Source organism: Felis catus, chromosome D3 (genome assembly GCF_018350175.1).
Source record: "Felis catus isolate Fca126 chromosome D3, F.catus_Fca126_mat1.0, whole genome shotgun sequence".
Classification (NCBI taxonomy): Eukaryota; Metazoa; Chordata; class Mammalia; order Carnivora; family Felidae; genus Felis; species Felis catus.
This window is the reverse complement of record NC_058379.1, coordinates 23,572,023-23,596,639: the sequence shown is the minus strand read 5'-3', so window position 1 is coordinate 23,596,639 and position 24,617 is coordinate 23,572,023. Positions and strand designations below refer to the sequence as shown.

General features: G+C 43.0%; 1 protein-coding gene across 2 annotated transcripts in view; it reads left to right on the top strand.

The window, feature by feature from the left end:
- Window positions 1-24,617, top strand: part of KREMEN1 (kringle containing transmembrane protein 1) — a 75,204-nt gene that overhangs the window by 31,446 nt on the left and 19,141 nt on the right. For both annotated transcript variants that reach the window (XM_023241610.2, XM_023241611.2), the window contains exons 4-5: window positions 14,538-14,662; window positions 22,481-22,634. In XM_023241610.2, coding sequence (XP_023097378.1) covers window positions 14,538-14,662; window positions 22,481-22,634 — 279 coding nt within the window. The remainder of the gene's footprint in view (window positions 1-14,537; window positions 14,663-22,480; window positions 22,635-24,617) is intronic.

The window sequence follows — 24,617 nt, the reverse complement described above, 5'->3', positions numbered from 1 at the left end:
TACTAAAGTTAGTGATTTTTTTAAAAAATTTTTTTTTCAACGTTTTTATTTATTTTTGGGACAGAGAGAGACAGAGCATGAACGGGGGAGGGGCAGAGAGAGAGGGAGACACAGAATGGGAAACAGGCTCCAGGCTCCGAGCCATCAGCCCAGAGCCTGACGCGGGGCTCGAACTCACAGACCGCTAGATCGTGACCTGGCTGAAGTCGGACGCTTAACCGACTGTGCCACCCAGGCGCCCCTAAAGTTAGTGATTAAAGTTTTAGTTATTGGGGCGCCTGGGTGGCTCAGTCGGTTGGGCGTCCGACTTCGGCTCAGGTCACGATCTCTCGGTTCGTGGGTTCGAGCCCCGCGTCGGGCTCAGGGCTGATGGCTTGGAGCCTGGAGCCTGCTTCCGATTCTGTGTCTCCCTCTCTCTCTGCCCCTCCCCCGTTCATGCTCTGTCTCTCTCTGTCCCAAAAATAAAAAAATAAAAAAAAATAAAGTTTTAGCTATTAAACTTATTAAGGGGCACTGGCAGGCTCAGTTGGTAGAGTGTGTGATTCTTGAGCCCCACGTTGGATGTAGAGATTACTTAAAATAAAATCTTAAAAAACAAACAAACAAACAAACAAATTTATTGGGGCATCTGGGTGGCTCAGTCGGTTAAGTGTCCAACTTTGGCTTGGGCCATGATCTCACAGCTCGTGAGTTCCAGCCCTGCATCAGGCTCTGTGCTGACAGCTCTGAGCCTGGAGCCTGCTTTGGATTCTGTGTCTCCCTCTCTTTCTGTCCCTCTACCCCTCTCAAAAATAAATAAATATTTAAAAAAATCACTAGCTGTGACAAATGACATTTTTTAAGTTCTGACCATATGCAGTACCTCACATGGCACAGGGAACACAAGGATAGCATGGTCTGCAGCCTTTGGGGAGTCCCAAGTCTAGGACCAAGGATAGACACATAAACAGATAAGCATATGCTACATACTGTGTAATAAATGAGATGAGCAGAAGGTTGGGAACAGTGTAGGAGGTACATCTTCCCTGGCATGGTGGGAGGCAGAGGCTACTCTTTATCAAAGAGAGCGTCTGGAAGAGGTGGGATCTTGGCACATGGCCTCTCCAACTGTAAGTTTCCTTATGAAAATGTAGTAGTAGTACAATCACAGGGTTCTTATTAAAGTGCAGATTCTGAGTCAGTAGGTCTGGGACAGGCTAGAGACTCTGCAGTTCTGACCAGTCCCTGGGATGCAGAGCTGTAGGACTACACTTGAAGTAGCCAGGTACTAGATGTTAGGGTTGGTGGAGTAGGGAGGGTATTGGGGGAACAGTTTGCACGCACACACACATTGGTGAATTCCTAGGCAACGTCAGTGTTGCTGAGATAGAAATTTTATTTATTTTTTAAGTTTATTTATTTATTTTGAGAGAGAAAAAGAGAGAGAGAGAGAGAGCAGAGGAGGAGCAGAGAGAAAGGGAGAGAGAGAGAATCCCAAGCAGGCTTAGCACCACCAGCACAGAGCCCCATGCGGGGGCTGAAACTCACGAACTGCGAGATCACGACCTCAGCCGAATCAAGAGTCAGATGCTTAACTGACTAAGCAACCCAGGCATCCCAAGATAGAAATTTTATAGAAGGAAGGGCAAGAGATGAGGTCTGAGAAGAATTAGGTGGGGCCAGATAATGGACAGTCTTGTGGTCTGGGTACAGAGCTTGGACTTGACCCAGGAAGATGGTGATGAGGTTGAAGACTGTGGAGTGTCAGAAAGAGATGTTTTGCCATAGCTTCTCAAGCTTCCGTGTTAGGGATTTGGGACGAAGTTTCTCCCTGTTAATCTGTGAGAAGTTCTCCAGAGATTGCATCCTTCATACAAAGGAGCCCCCAGAGGGTGTCAGCCGTAGCACCTCTGCAAAATGGGGCCTTTGCTGACTTCACTGGCTCAAGTGCCTTTTAATTAAATGCCACCTTGACCTTGTTAAAACAGATTTGTTGTTCCCTACAAAAATGCTTCCAACTGTGACCCCTAAAAAGAGTTTTTAAAGCTATGTTCAGAGCTTGCGTAAAAAAGCCAAGGGCACTTTGGCAGTGGTTGTCAAGGCAGTGTCTCAATTACAGAAAATGTTTTGTCTCTGTTAGCAGTTTTTGCATTTTAATGTCAGCACTGATATTTAGCATGTTTTAGCTTTTATTTCAGCTGTTATTGAGTACCTGCTATGTATGAAACACGTATATTCACATTGCCTCACTTAACCTTTGCCAGAAATTCTGTGAAGCAGGTGGTATATGTCCACTCCCCACCCACCATTGTTTAGATGAGACAATGAGGCTGGAGTAGTGAAGTGATCTGATGAGGATTACACCCTGAGCCAAATCGGATTTGAATCTAGGGCTCCTAATGGCAAGCCCAGTGCCCTTTCCTCCCAGTACTTGAGAACAGCCCCATTTCCTTTATTTCCTTGAAAATGGGGGCCCTGGGATGGATCCAGGCTACTGTTGAGGTCATTCTTGAGAATTTTCTTGGCGGATTGTTTGGGAATTAGAGTTTGAAATTCTGATAGTATGCCGAATTATTAAGATTGCCTTTTTGACATTGTGGAAACCGAAGGATTAACTCAGTGGCGACAGAGGGTCTGCAGTTCAAGCTGTTAACTCTAAGTCAGTCTCTTGTCTTCTTTGAGTTTGGGAAATCCCAAGCCTCAGGAGGACCGCAGGCTGTGATGGTATCCAGGAAGCATTTGTGCACAGCAGAACCACTCTGTAGGATGTTGGGCCGTCTCTGCGGGTGTTCCCAGCCCAGCTGTTCTCAGCTGGGAAGGGGGTCCCCAGAGTTGGGCCCTTTGCATGAAGCACTGCACCAGGCACCTTGTCCAGGCCTGGGGGTCTCTCCCAGCACTGTGCCCTCATTGCATGGGCTGAAGTTCACCTCCGAAAAGACACATCTGTGTGCATCATTAACACTTCCCAGCTAAAACAAAACCCCAAATTTTAGCTGATAGCCAAAGCAATATTGAAATGACTATTAATAATAAAAATTATGCAGACCAATATTTTTTTCACTTCTTCTCTCCGGCCATTACAATTACTTAACATCTTTGTTTCACTGAGTCCTTTTAGATTCACATTACATTAGCATATGTCAGACTCCTGCTTCATACTATTCATTTTTGCTTTATGGGAGAAGTTTTGTTTTCCCAGCTAGGCTAAGCTGTTCAAAGATAGGAGCAGGGGTAGCTCTGGAACTTCTGTGAAGGAGAGACGAAAGATGGAAAGGTCTGACTTAAGATGAAGCTGCATTTGTGTAGCAGGTGCTCTCTTTTGACATGGATGGGATGTTAATTACAGAGGGTGCTGATGGAACCTTTCCCCCTCAAGCTGTATGTTTAAACAATCTTCTGCAACACCTAGCACAGTGGAGACCATAGCACATGCTCATTAAATATTCTTGATGATGTGATATCATGTCTCTTCCAGTAAGAAAGACAACACAAGTTAATGGAAAGAATGTGGACGTCAGAGTCACACTGGCTTAGATTTGAATCTTAATCATTCAATGGCTTTTGGCAAAATGACTCTCCTCTGAGCCTTGGTCTCCTCCTTTGTCCCTTCTTGGGTTCTTTTGAAGATTCAGTAGGTAAAGTGCACAAAACCCCAAGTCCAGGGCCCAGCACCTGGTGGGCATGGAAGTCCTAGCAGGTATTATGGTGGCCTGGGCTTTCCACAGGGAATGGACTGCTGTTGGCATATTCCCCGTCATGCAATTCCTAAATAGGTTATTCCTAACCTGTGTGTTATTTCTGTCCATTCTTTTTTATCTGACTAGCCATAGGGCTCGGTAGCGTGCCTCAGCTGCTGGGGCGGCCACTCCCCTGGGGCCTGATGTGGCATTGCAGTCAGGGAACACAAGAGGCCCTGCATTTGTTCTCACAGTACAGTTTTATGGTTTCAGATCTGGTGGATACTCGATTGTTCTTTGTTTTTGGCAGTAGATATTATTTAATTTTCCATGAGGAAACTTTCTGAACTAAATGGACATTTTCCTCAATGACAGATATATACTGTATTTCCAAAATGTTCTAAAGCACAGTTGGGTAAGTCATACTAATAACTTAAAAAGGGAAAATCATTCAGATCAAAAGGGTCATTTTACTGAAAACCTTTACAGTTGCACTGGCCTGTAAGGAATATACATAAACATAAGAAAGAGTCCCTACTGTCAATTTTATGATATAATTAGGAATCTGAGTTATAAACATGGGAAGAAATTGGAGGCCAGCCCACCAGTTACATAAATAAGATTGAATTAGGAGGTGGAGCACAGTGAATTTTTGTAGATGAGAGGGCTCTCAGTAGGGTGGGGAGATGGGAGGCATCATTACAGAGAAAGGCAGATGGGGCTAGACGAGTCAGGGCACACCAGGTCATGGAACAGCCTGTCAGGGACTTGGAGGAAGGACCCAGGATTGTTGTACGTGTGGACTGGGGAACCTGCTGCCGAAGTAGAGGAGTGGACAGGGAGGGACCAGGTGAGGCCTCGAAACCTCAAAAGCCAGAGTTGGTTAGATGGGGACTGAAACACTGAAAGCCCTAGTTTAAGAAGATGAGCCCAGTGTCCATTTACAGGATGGATCCGAGGAAGGAAGTCTGGGGAGGAGAGGATGGGTGTAGATTTCTAAATCCAGGGCATCAGGGTCTGAGCTGTGATGGCAATAGTGAGATAAGACAGGAAGGGTTAAATCTAAGATACATTTAAGAAGAAGACAGAAGTTGATGACAAGTAGAATATATAAGGGATGGAACAGCAGGAAGAGTAAAAGATGCCTCTGTGGTTCCTTGCCTGGGATATTTGTGGTGTCCCTGAGAAACAAAAGTTCAAGTCAACAAACTGAGCTCTTCTTCCCAGAGACACAGCTGTATCATTCCTCCTGAACTTGGACTGACCTTTTGTCGAGTAAGGTGTTTCGGCTGTCTGTTACTGTGCAACAGTACAGTTTGGGGTGCCAAACCCTTGTGACCTAAGATAACAACAGCTTATCATTTCTCCTGCTCGTGTGGGTTGACTAAATTTCAGCTGGGTGGTTCTTTTGCCACTCTCATCTGGGCTTAGTCTGGTGGCTGCATTCTCCCGGGGGCTCTGCTGGGGCTAGAACATCCAAGATGACTACAGGCTTCTACCTGGATGACCACTTTTTCCAACAGCGTACTCAGACCTCTCACATGGTGGCTGGTTTTCAAGAGAGACAAAGTAGAAACTGCCAGTCTTCTTAAGGCATGAACTCAGAAGTCCACCACATTCTGTTGATCAAAGCAAGTCACAAAGCCAGCCCGGATTCAAAAGCAAAGGAAATTGATGCCAACTCTTAAAGTAGGGAGCAACCCGCATGTATGGGGAGAGGCAAGATCATTAGATCCTCTTTTGAAAACTGTCTACCACATTAAATCACCAGAAATTCAGTTTCAGAGAAGGAACTCTCACCAAAAGAGAACTACCACTGTGATTCATCAGGGCCATGTGGGGGTCAGGATCCTTAGGAACTCTTACTACCTTCCCCTAAAGGTAAAATTTCATAGGGGAAGAAAAGTCTGTGTTTACTTACATTTACATCAGGTCACAGTCCGGGTGACCTGATAGGAGACTCAGAGACATGAGTAGTGCCACTTCCAGAATCAGTATGACTGACAAAGGACAGCTAATGTTTAGAAATAAAGTTAAATAAGTACAGTAGAGCCATACTGGCATAGGACTTGGACCAAGATGGCAGCTGCCAGATCTGGAACAGCAGTTGTAGATAGACAGGATGGGGAGCAGTGCACTTGTGGTCATGGTTCATGGTTGAGAGAGTGGATGAGTCTACACCTAACCCATCAACTCTCAGAAGGATGTATTTGGAATGATTGGTCTTCAAATAGGACACCAATGGCATCATCTCATGTGAACTTAGTTCTTGTTCCCATTAAGGGAAGAAATCAACTACTGAGACACCAATGTGAGGTCCCAGGGGCGGAAGATGGTCTCAACATAAGGTGAAATGACTTAAAATAAGCAGAGTCACCACATTTCATTTCTTCATTTCTGAAGAAGCAGATTTCACTTATAAGACAAAGTAAAAGGAGCCAAGGAAGTTTTCCAAAATGCCAGATAAGAACTTTGCTTCTGGTTTCTTTCTTTTATTTTTTTTTAACATTTATTTATTTTTGAGACAGAGAGAGACAGAGCATGAACAGGGGAGGGGCAGAGAGACAGGGAGACACAGAATCTGAAACAGGCTCCAGGCTCTGAGCTGTCAGCACAGAGCCCGACGCGGGGCTCGAACTCACGGACCGTGAGATCATGACCTGAGCCGAAGTCGGACGCTTAACCAACTGAGCCACCCAGGTGCCTCTGCTTCTGGTTTCTTAAACAAATATCCGAGATCTGGTTAGAGCACTGGGATAGAAAACACAGTTGCAGTCAGGACTTCTTATATAAATTGCCATCTGAAGATATGTATTCACACTGAGCTTTTGCCATATTGGGCATGCTTTCTATCTTTGTCAGGAATTGATTGCCAGGAGTAGCACTCAAGCTAACTTGAGCAAAAAGGATTTATTGGAAGGACATTGGGAATATAGTACAGAACGCCTATTCCTGTGTCCCAAGAACCTGGGAGGAGAGTACCCACTCTTGCCATCTCTCTCTGGAGCCCCATGGTCTCCCACCTCTGCCTCTCTCTTTCAGGATGGTATCCATTCTTCTTCCTCTTTGTGGACCAGAAGAATCAGCTCACACCTCGACTCAGGTGGCCCAAAGATGGCTGGTTGTCTTAATCCCCACTTACAGAACCCTACAAGTCTAGTCCTCACAATTCACGAACTGAAATCCCAATTCCAGCTTTCTGGGAGAAAGAATCTGATGGGACCTATGGGAGTCAGTCGGAGGATGGAGTCTTTTGGCCTGTTCCCAACCAGCAGCAGAGGAGGGATAGGAGCAGCTCCTCTGAGAAGGTGCCATGGGCAATAGGTGGCCCTTAGAAAACGGTTGTCAGCCATGGAGGCCCCTATGGAGGTATACGTAGCACCTTCACAATGAGGCCACAGTTATATCCAAATGTAATGGGTGGTTAGTCAGCCTGCCTGGCTGTTTCCCAATGGTTCCTTGTGATAGTAAAAGAACAATAGTTCCTGGATTAATCTGAATAGAGAACCATCTCCCCTCAGCCACCTCTGAAACTTTTATCTTCGTCAAGACCTCTGAACATCTGAAAAGAATGTTGCTAATTAACTGTCATGTGTTTTAAAGCACTGACTATGATAAACAAGGGGTCTGTTTGTATTTTAAGATGATTTTTTTTTTAAATTGAAAGTGATGAAGTCGCTTTGGTAAGACGAAAAATGCATGACCAAGCCACAGGACTTTAAAGTGGTCTTGAAAGTAAAAAGGAATTTGAGAACAAATATCCTTTTTCAAATTGACTTTTCCTCCCTGCTTCTGGGAAGAGCTAAGGGCGGGACACGGTCTGGAAATGCACGCAGTTGGCCAGTAATGCTTTTGAAGACTACATGACGTGTCTTCTCCGGCGAGACTTGGAGCCACACTTTCCAGCGCGAGTCAGAGGGCAGTGGCACCCCTCAGAGGCTGGCCACTGTCTCAGAGGCTGGCCTCGTGGCACACAGAGTGTTGAGGGACTAGTGTGTTTGAGAAGTCAGTCTTTAATCTTACTTCCATTCAGTTCGCCAGACTGGCCCTATGAGAAAAGGGAACAAAACCACAAAGTGAGAATCTGCCACCCTCGAGCTTACTTGTGATCTCCAGTTCCATCTTCTGGGCCCCCATGGAAGGCCCTTAACCTTGCTGGACGGTGGTTTCTTCTTTGTCACATAGAATAACCTCATGCATGCTGCCTTCCTCAAAGGGCTTTGATTTCCATGTGAGATGCTTATGTGGAAGTCTACTGTGTGCTCACCAGATGTAAGAGATCGATGTTTTAATATCTGGAATTAAACCCATTTTTTTGAGGTGGCTGCCTTTGATTTTGCCTTTTAACTCAATGAATGCTATTTTCGTTTTCTATTACTGAGCAAGTTGTTTCTGTTTGTGTGGTGAATGATGAAAGCCCTATTATATATACAGCTGGCCCTTGAACAATGCAGGGGTTAAGGGCCCTGACAAACATCACACATAACTTTTGACTCTCAAAAACTTAACTACTCATAGCCTGCTGTTGACTAGAAGCCTTACCGATAATATAAACAGTGAATTAACACATACTTTGCATGTTATATTTCTTATATGCTGTATTCTTACAATAGAAGCAGCTAGAGAAAAGAAAATGTTATTAAGAAAATCATAAGGAAGAGCAAATAACACTTCTAGTCCTGTCCTGTCCAAAATCCACATAAAGTAGACACGTGCAGTTCAAACCCTTGTTATTCAAGGGTCAACTGTAATGGTAATGAACACTGTTTATTCCGCACACATCATCTTGTCAGGCCTTGTGGTGCTTACTTTATTTACATTATCTCATTTTAATTCTCAGAAGAACCCTTTGAGGCCATATTGCTTCTCATTCCACTGTGGATGAAACTGGGGCGAGAATTCACCCTGGGGTCTGTCCGACTCCAGAGCTCCCATTTGTGATTGCTGCAGAATGCTCACTGCTCCCGAACAGATGGCAGTAGTGACAGTGTTCAGAATACTGCCTCAGACCGGGACGTGAGCACACAAAAAGCAACTCCCGAGCTACAGGATGGATGCCAGAAAGTGAGGATCCTAGAGTCCCTCCCTCTTTTGGAAACCACTTGTTCTTATTTTTCACACAAATCTAATAAGCTCGATGGTATTGTTGTAAGCCCAAGAAGCAGCAGATTAAGAAGAGGGTACACAGAGACAGTAGCACAGAGTAGATGCTCTCTGAGACTCCTTCCAGTTCCAACGTTTTGAGGGTTCAGCAGCCCAGGCTGGTAACCAAGGGGACAGACTTAACTATTGAAGTCAGACACAAGAATGTAAAAAAGCACACCAGGCTGGGGCCATTTGGTGAAGCACATTTGATGACCTCAAGCCACCAAGAGAAATTTAAAGTAGGTTAAACAGAGTTAAGTTGGTTTTTTTTTTTTTAATTTTTTAATGTTTATTTTTGAGAGAGAAAGAGAGAGTATGAGTGGGAGAGGGCAGAGAGAGAGGGAGACACGGAATCTGAAACAGGCTCCAGGGTCTGAGCTGTCAGCACAGAGCTCAACACGGGGCTCAAACTCAGAAACGGAGAGATCACGACCACTTAACTGACTGAGCCACCCTGGCACCCCAAGTTTTTTTTTTTTTCTTTCAGAGAGAGAGTAAGAGCAAACAGGGAAGGGGCAAAGAGAGAGGGAGAGAGATTCTTAAGCAGACTCCATGCCCAGCAAAGAGCCCAACACAGGGCTCAATGTCAGGACTGTGAGATCATGACCTCAGCTGAAATCAAGAGCTGGATGCTCAACCGACTGAGCCACCCAGGGATCCCCTGAGTTGTTTTTTTTTTTTTTTTTTCTTTTTTTTTCAATGTTTATTTATTTTTGGGACAGAGAGAGACAGAGCATGAACGGGGGAGGGGCAGAGAGAGAGGGAGACACAGAATCGGAAACAGGCTCCAGGCTCTGAGCCATCAGCCCAGAGCCCGACGCGGGGCTCGAACTCCCGGACCGCGAGATCGTGACCTGGCTGAAGTCAGACGCCCAACCGACTGCGCCACCCAGGCGCCCCGAGTTAAGTTTTTAAAAAGAAATAGCTAATGCATCTTAGAAAGGTTCTTTCCAGATAAAGGATAAAACTTTCCAGATAAAACTTTTTTCAGATAAAACTTTTCCTGATAAAGGATAAAACTTTAAGTTTTCGAGTTAACCTTTATGGAAACTCCGTTATCTTGAATGGTGTTTTCTTTTTTCTTTTCTGTTTTGAGAGAGAGAGAGAGTGAGAGTGAGCAGGGGAGAGTCAGAGAGAGAATCTTACGCAGGCGCCGTGCCCAGTGCGGAGCCCGACATGGGGCTCGATCTCATGACTGTGAGATCATGACCTGAGCTGAAATCAAGAGTCAGACACTTAACCAACTAAGCCATGTGCCCCTTGAACAGTGTTTCTAATAGCCAAAGAGGACAGTGTGTGGGGTGCCTGGGTGGCTCAGTCAGTTAAGCATCTGACACTTGATCTCAGCTCAGGTCTTGATCTCAGGGTTGTGGTTCACGTTCTGCATTGGGCTCTGTGCTGGGCGGGAAGCCTACTTAAAATAAAAAAACTAAAAAAAAAAGAAAAACAAGAGGGCAGTGTGCAGGCAGGAGTCAGAACCAGTGGTCACTAGCTTTAAGTGGATGTTGTTATGCAGGTGGGCTCTACTTTTCACTTCCACCCTACTCTCTTCTTTCACGGCTGCCTAAGAAATACCTTTACCCACTCACTCCATGGTTCTGGGTGGCTGGTGCAGAACATGCTTGTGCATCCAGTGTGCAGTTAAAAAAATTTTTTTTACATTTATTTATTTTCGAGAGACAGAGCACAAGAGGGGGAGGGGCAGAGAGAGAAGGAGACACGGAATCCAAAGCAGGCTCCAAGGTCTGAGCGGTCAGCACAGGGCCCGACGCAGGGCTCGAGCTCACAAACCGTGAGATCATGACCTGAGCTGAAGTCAGACGCTTAACTGACTGAGCCACCCAGGCGCCCCCCAGTGTGCAGTTTTAGAGCACGGCTCCGTGAATACAGAGCCCTGGGAATACAATGGTGTGTGGAAGATAACAGTTCTACCCTTAAGTCGTTCATGGTTAACTGGGGAGAGAGACACATGAACAAGTGTTTAGAATCAAGCGCAGCTTAGGCTGCTGCAGGACTACACAGCAGGAGCATATAATCTTCTTTGTAGGGTAGAGGGGGCCTTCCCTGGGGGAAGCAGTGCTCAGGCTGCAATGTTAAGCAGGAGAGAGTATTCCAAGCAAAGGAAAGGGCATGTACAAAAGTCCAGAGGCCAGAAAGCAACGTGCAGTGGGGAACCTTGCACATACACTGTCATTTAATTTGGCCTTCATCTAGAACCCGAGCTGAGGGAAAGGGGGGAGGGGAAGGGGAGAAAGCAGCACAGGTCAGGCAGGGCCTTGTGTACCATGTGAGAGAGTTTGGACTTGATCCTGAGGGGCTTTGAGGGTTTTCGGCAGGGCCCCTGCATACCTCTCCAGCTCCTACTGTTTTCCCTCTCTCTGTCATGGGTCACCCTCACTTCTTTTTGTTCCTGCAGAGGACAGCATCGTTCTTGCCTCAAAAGCCTTTGTCCTTACCCTTCCTTATGCCTGCCACGTGTGGTAAAGAATATTCTGGTTGCAGCGTACTAACCATTTTAGGGTGCGCCTAGAAGCAAGGAGGTAGAAGAGGGGGCTAATGGAGTGGTCCAAGTGGGAGGAGATGGTGGCTTAACCTGAGGAAGTGGCAGCATGGAGCTAGACATGGACAGATGTCTGCGGTATGCAAGGAGATGGAATTGATGGTAATTGGCAAGTGATTGACTTGGGCACGACAAGCGTGATACCTTAGGCCACGGAGATTCAGGTGGATGGAGCTACGGCGTGGTATGGTCTGACTTCCAGAGATCCACCACACCACCCCACTGGAACAGGAACTGCCTGGATTTGCTCATCAAACTGTGAGCGAAGCTTATAAGTTCCAGCTGCATTAATGCAACCCGTAGCCTTGTTTACGTCTAATCTTAACATTTATGATTATATGCCTTGGGCTCTCTATAAGCTAATACATAATAACGTGCTTACTTATGAGCATAATAGAATAAATGAGACAAAATCAGAATAAATGACCAGGATGATGACGATCAAGTAGTTCTTATTAAGAGCCATTAAATACATGGCTCGGGTTTCCATACACAAGGTCCCTTTAACAAACTCGGCTTATAGGTTACGCCCCCGCCTAGAGACACTTAACTCACTGCATTTGTTTAACCTCTAAAAAACCCAGCCATTCCCAGGCCAGGCTCTCACTGAACACCGGACTCCTACCGCCTAGAGCTTTTCTGTTTACATTCGCCACTATAGAGATTTGGTTTGTTTCCAAAAGATGCATTTTAACATTTGTGTGGTGAGCCACATTTGTTATATTTGAACCATGTGTGACGCAAGGGAGAAGGGTAACCACTTGGCTAGAAGGGGAAGGGTGACTCTTTTGGTTAGCAGTGGTACTTCCTGCCAATTTAACAGGAACTGGTTAGATGTTGATGGTGGCAGAAATTTAGAAGTGTGTGTATGTACATACATACAGAATCACGCATGTATTTTTATATGCCAACAGGCTAATGTGGATGTAAACCTTGTTAAACTGGACCATGCTGTTTTCTAGTCTTAAAGAAAGATTTTTAATTTCTTGTTTAAGTTTATTTATTTTTATGAGAGAGAGCACAAGCAGGGGAGGGGCAGAGAGAGAAGTGGGGACAGAGGATCTGAAGCAGGCTCTATGCTGACAGCAGGGAGTCTGATGCGGGGCTTGAACTCACAAACCGTGAGATCATGACCTGAGTTGAAGTCAGACACTCAATCAACTGAGCCACCAAGTTCCCCTTAAAAGGTTTTGTTTTTAAGTAATCTCTACACCCAGCATGGGACTCAAACCCACAACCCTGAGATTAAGAGTCACACACTCCACCGATTGAGCCAGCTAGATGCCCCTTTTTTCTAGTCTTAAATATAAAGGAAAAACACTTTCTAGGAGTCTGTTTGGCTCACTTTGGAATTAGATAATATATCTAGGTCTTAACTGACCTAGAAGTGCTTCTAGGACGAGGCCTCATTCATGTCTTATTATGTCTTCAGTTATATAAACTGTGAGGAGCCAAACAGCAAAAATAGGGGAAGGGCTTCATCTGATAGTGGAGTGATTCATAAGTTAATAACACAGATGGAAAACTAAGACCCAGAGAGGCTGATTTGTCCATGGCCCACAATAAATTCCTTTTTTCCTTCAACAAACATATATTTAGTATGTATTATATAGGTGTATTAGTTATCTATTGCTGTATAACAAACTACCCTAGAACTTACTTAAAATGACACACATTTATTGTCTTACTGTCTATGGGTCAGGAAATCTGGACATGGTTTAGCTGGGTCCTCTGCTTCTAGGTTTCTTACCAGGCTGCAATCGTGGTGTCTTCTGGGACTGGGGTCTCATATGAAGGCCCCACTGGAGAAGAACCTCCTTCAAGTACACATAGTTGTTGGTAGGATTCAGTAACTGCAAAAACTGAAAGTCTTGGTTTCTTGCTGGCTATTGGTTAAAGGCCACCCTCAGTTCCCTGACACATGGCTTCTCTGACATAGCATATTGTTTTATTAAAGTATATAAGCCAAGAAGGCAATAGATAGAGTCTAGTAGGAAGACAGAAGTCACAGGCTCTTATAACCTAATCACAGAAATGGAATCCCATCAACTTTATCACATTCTGTTGGTCAAAAGCAGTGATGCAGCCCACACTCAAGAAGAGGGGATTCCACAATGGCATGAACACCAGGAGATGGGGATCATTGAGTGCCATCTTTGAAAGCTGTCTACCACAGTTGATACATATATTTAGGTTTCTTTATTCTCAGATACAGCTTTTTCTACTAGACAAAACCATCCGATTACATGATTGTGAAACACTAGTATGTTCACTGTGGTAAGCTGAATAATGACCCCCCCAAAATGTCTATCCTGTAATCTCTGGAATCTTTTAATATGTCACCTTGCATGGCATAAAAGATTTTGCAGATGTACTTAAGTTGAGGATTTTTAGACGGGAAGATTATCCAGGTAGGCCCAATGTCATCACAGAGGTTCTTATAACAGAGAGGCAGAGATTGGAGTCAGAGAAGGTGATGTGATGCTGGAAGCAGAGGGAGGGAAGGAGATATGATGGAGGCAGAGTTTGGAATGGTGTGGCCACAAGCCAAGGATTAGGGGCAGCTTCCAGGAGATGGAAAAGGCAGGGAACAGATACCCACTGTGCCTCCAAAAGGAACAAGTCCCTGCTGACCCCTCGATTTCAGTCCTGTAAGATCCATTTAGTACTTCTGACCTCCTGAACTGTAAGATAATGAATTTATGCTGTGTTAAGCCAATAGATTTGTAGTGATTTGTTCAAGCAGCTATAGGAAACGAATACACTCACTGAAGGTACTTTGGGAAGCCCACTTATGGAGCTCTCTAAGAACAAGGGGAGGCACAAGACAGGATGAAGGGCTTCCAAGGGCTTTTCCTGTCCTCCGGTGATTCCGAAACATAATTTGCCTATTGTAACTTCTCTATTTTGAGGAAATTGCTTAGTTCTCTTCAGTACTCAGTGGGTTAGTTAAAGGTGGACCCGGGCCTCACACACTCTTCACAAGAAAACAGAAACGTGGCATTTGCCAGATTACACTAAGACTTCCATTTTTAAAGCCTGTTGCTTATTATTTATTTTTACCTTAGGAGTAGAAACGTTAGCTGAGATGAAAGTACCTGGCACAAATCTCTCTTCCTTCTTTGTGTTTCACAGCCAGATGTTGTGAAATTCTTTTGCTTTTCTTTTTTCTCCAGTGCCTGGAAACCTTGGCTGCTACAAGGATCATGGGAACCCACCTCCTCTAACTGGCGCCAGTAAAACGTCTAACAAACTTACCATACAAACCTGCATCAGCTTTTGTCGGAGTCAGAGGTTCAAGGTAATGGCTCTATGGCTGTATATCTATAGAAAAGCGTGAAAATATAAATGCATTCTGCTGAGATAACTTAAAAATATATATACTTTTTAAAAAAAGTATCAAACCGTATGACTACTTTTCTGCCAAGGAGGAGCTGGAGGAGGAATGGGGCTTGGCATTCAGGAGCGTGAAGTAGCATACTTGTCTAAAGATGGGGAGAGAAAAGAGAGGAAAATCTCAATATTTGCATCCCTATTTGACCTCTGACAGAATTATGTATTTCCTTGTGCCTTGAATGTTATGAGCAGGGACATCTCTGGCTCCACGGGGGTTCTGGGAATAGGCCAAGGTAGTGGTTATTTCCTTGCTATGTTATGGGCCCTTGCCTGGACAAAATATTTTCTTTTCTTTCTGTCCTTTCCTCTATCTAAAATTCACTCCTTAGCTATTAAGGTTCAATAATGCTATTGTTTGCTATATCTTTCCTTCCTTCTTTCCTTTTTCTTTCTTTTCTTTTGTCCTTCATTAATAATTCAGTGAAAAAGCCATTCATCAGGTCCAAGCAAGGAGAGTTGCCTGGCAAGGTCAGGGCTTTTGTGAGGCAGGTGGCTTAGAAAGGCAATTGGCCTAACATGATGGAGTGATTGGTTGCTTGCAAAAGGATTGAGCATACAAGTTAACATATTGAAGATAATGGGAGCCAGGTTCCTCACTATTGGCAAAGGGAGCCAGGGAAAACCAAAATAAAGCCTAGACTGTCAGATGGGGATTGAAGTTATTAGTATATATTTTATGGTTTTGATATATATAGAGAGAGCTCTGGAAATAAATATAAACATGTTAGTAGGTCTGTGTGTGTATGTATATACATATATATTCCTTATCTCTGTCCACTGAGAGGACCTCAAACAGTGACACAGTGATAGCACAGAGCACGCTTAGTCCTCAGATCTTGGTTTCTAGATATTGTTCTCCATTACATCAAAACTAGGACTCCTTGGGGTGCCTGGGTGCCTCAGTCAGTTAAGCGTCTGACTCTTGATTTTGGCTCAGGTCATGATCCCAGGGTCATCAGATCGAGCCCCATGTCAGGCTCTGTGCTGAGCATGGAACCTGCTTAAGATTCTTTATTGCTCTCTCTCTCTCTCTCCCTCTCTCTCCCTCTCTCCCCCCCCCAAACAACAACAACAACAAAACAAAAAATAAAAAAAGAACTAGGGTTGCTTGGAGAAAATTGCTAATTCTAGAGCTGATCCTGAGAAAGTGCAAGAGGGGTCTGAAGCATGTTGTACAAGAAAGTAAGGAGGGGCCCCTGGGTGGCTCAGTTGGTTAAGCGTCCAAATTCAGCTCAAATCATGATCTCATGGTTCATGAGTTCAAGTCCCACCTTGGGCCCTCTGCTGTCAGTGCAGAGCCCACTTCAGATCCTCAGTCCACCTCTCTCTCTCTGCCCCTCCATTGCACTCTCTCTCTCTCTCTCTCTCTCTCTCTCAAAAATAAACATAAAAGAAAAAAAAAAGTAAGGAGTTATAGGGCTAGTCAAAAAAAAGGTCACAGAAACCAACTGGAAGGGTCTCCATGGTCCAAATCTAACATACATTGAGCTTCAAAACAAATAATTATAATAATAAATATACCTCATGGAATAAAATAAGAATCCACAAATCCACACTGATATACATAAGTAAACAAATGAGGAGAAGAAAGGCATTTTCTTATAGGAGAATGGCAGCTAAGAAATGTAGATTATATGACAGAATTAGAAAATTCTCCATTTGGCAACCGTCATAGTAATAATTAATTCAGAGAACAAATATCAGGGTTTGCAGATATCCCATGACTTTATCTACTACTGGGTGAAAGTTGCATGAGGAACAGGGTATTTACATAGCCTCAAAGATTGCCCCACGAAATACTCTAAAGGGAAAACAAGTAATTCTGCTGTGCAGAGAACTGGCATATACTCCTTACTCAAGTGATCAAAGTTAGTATCACCAGTTATAGGGAAACTAAACATTCTATCCCACCTGACCTATCAAGAGCATAACATCACTTTGGTGATATTTCTGCCCAAAATTCATAATATGAATCTAATCATGATGAAACGTTAGGCAAATCTGAAACAAGGGACATTCTGCAAGGTGACTAGCCTCTATTCTTCAAAACTGTCAAAGTCACAACGGTCAAAAAAGTACTGACAAACTGTTCTTAATGGGAGCATTAAACTAAAGAGACCTGACAACTAAGTATCTCTGTGATCCTGGATTAGATCCTTTTCTACAAAGGATATGATTCAGGCAGTTGCCGACTTGAATGTAGATTTCTAAGTAAAAGTGATAAGGAAGTTCTTTGTATTATTGTTATAACTTTTCTGTAGGTTTGAAACTATTCCAGAATAAAAATACAGCCAAAGTACTTGAGAAAACACAACACCCATTAATGATAAAAGTCATCAGCAAACTAGGAATAGAATGGAACTTCCTCAACTGATTAAGAGCAGCTATCGAGAAATCTATAGCTAACATTATATTCAGTGGTGAAAGGTTTATTAAGTGCTTTCTACTTAATAAAATTAGGAAAAAATAGCGATGCCCATACTCACCTCTTTTTTTTTTTGTTTTTCTTTTTTCTTTTTTAATGCTTATTTATTTTTGAGAGAGCACAAGAGCACAGGGTAGGGGCAGAAAAGGAGTGCGGGGACAGAGGATCCAAAGTGGTCTCTGTGCTGACAGCAGAGAACCCAATGCAGGGCTTGAACTCATGAACCATGAGATCATGACCTGACCTGAAGTCAGACGCTTAACTGAGCCACCCAGGTGCCCGCCCCCCCCCCCCACATCTTCTTTTTAACACAGTACTGGAGATCCTTGCCAATGAAATAAAGCAAGAAAAAGAAAAGGCATGTAGGTTGGAAAGGAGGAAATAATTTTTTTTTAATTTATGGACAACATGATCATGTATGTAGACAATTATACATAAGAGCTATTACAAATAATAAGTAAAGTTATCCAGGTTGCACATTACAAGGCCATATACAAAATTCAGTTGCATTTCTATGTACCAGCAGTGAACAATTGGAAAATAAAAATTTTAAATTCCATTTACAATAGCATAAATAACTTCAGAATTAACAAATTATATTAAAGACCTATATACCAAATACTACATAATATTGCAAGAGTAAATTAAAGAAGACATAAATAAATATAAATACAGACATTGTTCATGGATTAGAAGACTCAATATTGTTAAAATGTCAATTTTTCCCAGATCTATAGATTCAATGCAATCCCAATCAAAATCATAGTGGTTTTTTGTTTGTTTGTTTTTTTGTTTTTTAGGAGCGCCTGGGTGGCTCAGTTGGTTAAGCGTCCAACTTTGGCTCAGGTCATGATCTCACAGTTTGTGAGTTCAAGCCCCACATCAGGCTCTGTGCTGACAGCTCAGAGCCTGGAGCCTGCTTTGGATTCTGTGTCTCCCTCTCTCTCTGCCCCTCCTGCTTGCACTCTGTCTGTCTGTCTCTCTCTCTCAAAAATAAATAAACATTAAAAAAATTAAAATTATAGTTTTTTTTAATTTGTTAAGCTGATCTTAAAATTACATGGAAAGGCAGAGTACATAGAATAACTAAAATAATTTTTAAAAAGGTCAACTTTTAAGGCCTAATCCTGCCTGATCTTAAGACTTTCTAGAAAGCTATAGTAATGAAGAGAGTAGTATTGGCATGAGAATAGTTACATAGATCAGGAGATAGCAGACAGTGGTATGTAGACCAAATTCTACTACCTATGTACTTTTGTAAATAAAGTTTAATGAAACATAGCCATGCCCATTGTCTATGCCTGTTTTCATGCTACAATAGCAAAGTTAAGTAGTTGAGAAAAAACTGTCTGGCCCTCAAAGCCAGAAATGTTTACTATCTGACTTTTTATGAAAGAAAAAGGTTTTCAACTCCTGCTATAGGTATCAGTGAAACCAAATAGAGTCCAGAAATAGACTTGCACTTACATGAACAGTTGATTTTCAACAGAGATAAAGGATGGTCTTTCAACAAATAGTTCTGGAGGGGTGCCTGGGTGGCTCAGTCGGTTAAGCATCTGACTCTTGATTTCGGCTCAGATCATGACCTCACCATTGTGAGACTGAGCCTCATGTCGGGCTCTGCCCTGGGCATGGAGACTGCTTAAGATTCTCTCTCTCTCTCTCTCTCTCTCTCTCTCTCTCTCTCTCTGCCCCTCCCCCACTTGCATGCATCTGCTGTCTTGCTCTCAAAAAAAAAAAAATAGTTCTGGAGAAAAACAGGAGCTCTTCATGAAGAAAAATGAACCTCTATGTTCAGATCATACCGAAGACCAAAGTTAACTTTAAATTATCCTACTGAGAAAAGAGCTATGGTACTAGCATAAGGATGGATATATAGATCAATGGAATTGAAGTTAAAGTCCAGAAATAAGCCCACACATTTATTTATGGTCAGTTGAGTTTTTAAAGGGTGCCAAGATCATTCGATGGGAAAGAATAATCTTGTCAACACATAGTGTTGGGACAATTGGATAGCCACATGGAAAAGAATGAACCTCACTCTCTATATAAAAATTAACTAAAAATGAGCCAAAGACCTAAATGTAAGTAGATCTAGCTTTAGAAGGAGCTCTTGAGGGTGTCTGGGTGACTTAGTCAGTTGAGCGTCCAACTTGATTTTGGCTTAGGTCATGTCATGATCTCAGGGTCATGGGATCGAGCCCTGCGTCAGGCTGCACTGGGCGTAGAGCCTATCTGGGATTCTCTCTTTCTCGTTCTGCTCCTCTCCCCTGCTCACGCTCTCTCTCTCTAATTAAAAAATAAATAAAAATAATAGAAGGAACTCTTAGAAGGAAACATAAGTATAAATATTCATGACTTTAGTATTAGGCAATGGTTTTTTAGTTATGATAACAAAAGCACAGGCAACCAAAGAAAAAGTAAATTGGACTTCATCAAAATTTACAACTTTTGTGTGTCAGGAACACTACTGACACTATTAAGAAAATGAAAAAACAACTTACAGAATGGGAGAAAATATTTGTGAATCATTTATCTGAATAAGGATTTAATGTCCAAAATATGTAAAGATCTCTACGTTGACAATAAAAGGACAACTCAATTAAAAAATAGGCAAATGATTTAAATAGACATTTCTCTATAGAAGACATACAAATGGCCAAGAAGCACATGAAAATGTGCTCATATCATTAGTCTTTAGGGAAATGCAAATCAAAAGCATAATGAAATAATACATCACACAAGAAATAACCTTGAATGGTTGTAGTTAAAAAAAATTTTTTTTGAGGACAAAAACAAGCATTGGTGAGGATGTGGAGAAATTGGAACCCTCATACATTGCTGGTGGAAATGTAAAATAGTACAGCTGCTATGGAAAACAGTTTGGCAGTTTCTCAAAAAGTTAAACATAACCTCATAACCCAGCAATTCCTCTCCTATACGTAAACCCAAGAGAATTGAAAACATAAGTTCACACAAAACCTTGTACATGAGTGTTCACAGCAGCATTATTATAAACTCAGTGTCCATTAACTGATGAACAGATGAATAAACTGTGGCATATCCATACTGCGGAATACTACTCAGCAACAAAAAGAAGATACAGTAAGATATACTGATACAAAAATATGGATGAACTGCTAAAACGCTATGCTAATTAAGAGAAGTTAAACACAAAAGACTACATGCTCAACTCAAGACGGATCTTAGGTCTAATTAAAATGTAAAATGATAAAACTTGAGGAAACGAGGGGAGAAAATGTTCATGACCAGGGTTTACCTGGGTTTAGGCAGAAAGTTCTTAGGTGTGACAGCAAAAGCATGATCCATAAAAGAAAAAAATGAGTAAATTTTACTTTGGACTTCCCTGAAATTAAAAATGTTTTGCTCTGTGAAAGACATTTTTAAAAGCATGAAAAGATAAGCCATAGCCTGGAAGAAAATATTTGCAAATCATATATACAGCAAAGGACTTATATGCAGAATGCATACACAAACTCTAAAAACTCATAGTAAAAAAAAAAAAAAAACAATTTTTAAAAATGGGCAAAAGACTGGAACAGATACTTCACCAAAGACGATATAGAAATGGCAAATAAGCACATGAAAAGACATTCAACATCATCAACCACTAGGGTAATGCGGAAGAAACCCACTACACATCTATTAGAATGGCTAAAATAAAATATACTGACAATAACATGTGTTGACAAGGATATGGGGTAACTAGGACTCACACATTGTTGTTGCAAATGTAAAATGATACAATCTCTCTGGAAAACATTTTGGTAGTTTCTTATAAACATACACTTACCATATAACCCAGGATCCCTATTCCTAGGTATTTACTCTGGAGAAATGAAAGTTTACGCTCACATAAAACTATATACAAATGTTTATAGCAACTCAATCCATAATCATGAAAAACTAGAAACAACCCAATGGATTAACAAACAGCAGTATATCTATGCACTGGACTACTTACTACTCAGCCGTAAAAAGGAGTGAACTACTGATACATGTGTCAGTTTGGATGAATCTCAAAGACGTTGTGCTGAGTGGAAAGCCAGTCTCAAAAGGTTACATACTATATGATTCTATTTATGTGCTATCTTAGTCCATTCTGGCTGCGGTACCAAACTTACCATAGACTGGGTAAACAAACATTTGTTTCTCATAGTTCTGGAGGCTAGAAGTAAAAGACCACGCTTGTTGGCAGATTTGGTGTTTGGTGAGATATTGTCTCCCGGTTCAGAGATGGCCATCTTCTTGCTGTGTCCTCACATGGCAGAAGGGCCTTGGGAGCTCTGTGGGGTCTCTTTTATAAGAGCACTAATCCCATTCATGAGGGTCTGTGCTCTCATGACCCAATCACCTACCAAAGGCCCTACCTCCAACTACTATCATAGTGGGAGTTAGGATTTCAACATATGACTTTTGGAGGGACGTAAACATTCAGTCTTAGCATGCAATATTCTTGAAAAAGCAAAACCATAGTAACAGCAAACTCGTAGGTAGCTGCCAAGGTTTGTTTATAGGAAGGAGAACTATAAAGTGGCAGGTTCAGGATAGGAAAGTTATTGGGGGTGGTGTGCCTGTTCTGTATCCTGATTGTTGTGATCGCACAGATCTATACATGGGTTAAAATTTACAGAACTACATACCATATAAATAGTTTTACCATATGGTAATAAATAAAATGAAAAGTTTTTTTTTTAATTTTTTTTTTAATTTTTTTTTCAACGTTTTTTACTTATTTTTTTGGGACAGAGAGAGACAGAGCATGAATGGGGGAGGGGCAGAGAGAGAGGGAGACACAGAATCCGAAACAGGCTCCAGGCTCCGAGCCATCAGCCCAGAGCCTGACGCGGGGCTCGAACTCGCGGACCGCGAGATCGTGACCTGGCTGAAGTCGGACGCTTAACCGACTGCGCCACCCAGGCGCCCCTAAAATGAAAAGTTTTAATGGGGCCTGTAATGACTTTGCGGGGGAGAGTAGTCAGAAAGCACCTACCACCTGGCACATAGTAAACATTCAATAAAATGTTTAGCTGTTATTAATGTTTCAAGTTTGTGGGATTCCCCACACACACTGGCCCTAAAACTCACTTAAAAACCATGGAGATACAAGCATTAAAAGGGATGCTTGCCAAAGGGGAAACATAGTTGTATACAGTATGTAATGAGTACTGAGGGAATGGAGTGAGGGAGGAGCCAGAGGGTGAGGCTGGGGGCTCCTTCAGGCCGCCTGACACCCCAGACTGACATTTACCGAGTGCTCTTTCTCTGCTGTGGCAGTTTGCTGGGATGGAGTCAGGCTATGCTTGCTTCTGTGGAAACAATCCTGATTACTGGAAGTACGGGGAGGCAGCCAGCACCGAGTGCAACAGCGTCTGTTTCGGGGATCACACCCAGCCCTGTGGCGGTGATGGCAGGATCATCCTCTTTGATAGTGAGTATGCCCTGTGCCCGTTGCTGCCCAAGACACAGGAACCTTTGTGCCAGAGGAACAACTTGCCCAGCCTCCCTCCCTCCCTTCCATTCATTCATTTATTCATTCACATGGCAATACTTATTAAGCGCCTCCTGCAGGCCAGGCCCTGACCAGACCCTGGGGATACGACACTGACCAGGAAGACTCAGCCCCTGCCCTCTAGAAGGGAGGACAGACATTTAACAGTAATTAATTACGGTTGTGCCATGTGCTTGGAAGAGACGAGGCCTATCGTGGGGTACTTCGGCAACCTAGAAAAGATGACCTTTGCCACGTAATGTAGACACTGGTATAGCTGTTCAGTATCAGCCTTAAGGTCCTCTTATTTTAATTGTTTGGTTTCCAAGCCTTTTAATGTCTTCCTTGGCATTTGGGATCTTATTGTGATGCAGCCGAGAAGAGAACATATGCTTCAAGTTGTCTCTCCAGGGCCGATACTGAGTGTGCCCTGACCGGCCTCCTCTCTGACCCGCCACACCTGTGAGATGCTGGCTGGGGGTAGGGTGTGCTATGGATGGGGTATAGATCTGGGGCCTTGACCTCTCCTGCACCTTATTCTAACCTCTGGGCTACCTGATCCCTCATCACAACCCCCCGCATCCACTCGGTGGTAATGAGACTTTGTGAGAGCTAGAGTACCAATGTCGCTTCAGATTTTAAATGGTAGAAGGCAGACTGTCACAAGTGAGGCAGACAAAAGGAAAGCCTTGAGGTCACTAAGATACACTATAGAGTCTATGGTGTCTTTGTTAGGTGTGAGGCTTGAGTGGATGTACTCCTACCATCTCAACCCGAAGAGCAACTCAGCTTTAAGCAGAAATGTCATGTGGTGTGTTCGTTTCCTAGGGCTGCTATGACAAATGATCACAACTCAGGAGGATTCAAACAACAGAAATTTATTCTCTCATAGTTTGGGAGGCTAGAAGTTCAAAAGCAAGGTTTTGTCAGGGTCATGCTCCAGGGAAGACTTCCTTTGCCTCTTCCAAGCTTCTGGTCACTGTTGGCGGTCCTTGGCATTCCTTGGTTTGTAGCTGCATCACTGTAATCTCTACATCCTCCTTCACATGGCCATTTTCTCTCTGTCTGTCCGTGCCTCTCTGTCTCTCTGTATCTCCTCATAAGGGCGCTAGTCATTGGATTTAGGGCCCACTGTCATCTAGTGTGGCCTTATTTAACTTGATTACATATGTAGAGACCCTTTTTCCAAATGAGGGCACATTCATAGTTACCAGGCATGGTAGGACACAATCCAGCTACTGCATATGGTGTATGTATGTACATATGGGGTGTAAAGCCACCCCAAGTTTATAACTGAGCCTTTCACAGGTTATAGCTTAGATATTGTCAGAAGTGTGTGCTTGGGCAGAGGACGAGAGAAGGATTGGCAAGCGGAACTCATGTGGTCAACTGTTGGTCTTTTTGGTTGAGTGTGCCTGCTGGAGACTGCCAGTGGCTCCCTATACCTCCTGTTATGTCAAGACAAATATGGGGCACCTGGGTGGCTCAGTGGGTTGAGTCCGACTGTGGCCCAGGTCATAATCTCACAATTCATGAGTTCAAGCCCTGCACTGGGCTCTCTGCTGTCAGCGCAGAGCCCATTTCAGATCCTCTGCCCCTCTCCCTCCCACTCTCTCTCTCTCAAAAGTAAACAAACAAACAAACAAACAAAAAAGACAAATACTCAGTTTAGTACCCCTGTTAAAGCTAAAGACTGAAACTTGGCTAATGTTTAAGAATGGTTGGCGAATAATCTGTTCTGCACATCTATTTAGGTTTTCACTACCAAAGTCCATTACTATAAAATCCTCTGCTTTGACACCCTAGCCCAGGAGAGTATGCTTACTGAGCTTACAAATTGCCTGGCCTACTCTTAAGTGACGAAAGAAAGGAAATAAACACTGAGTACGCAGAGTGGGTGTTAAGGCTTTACATAAATTATAA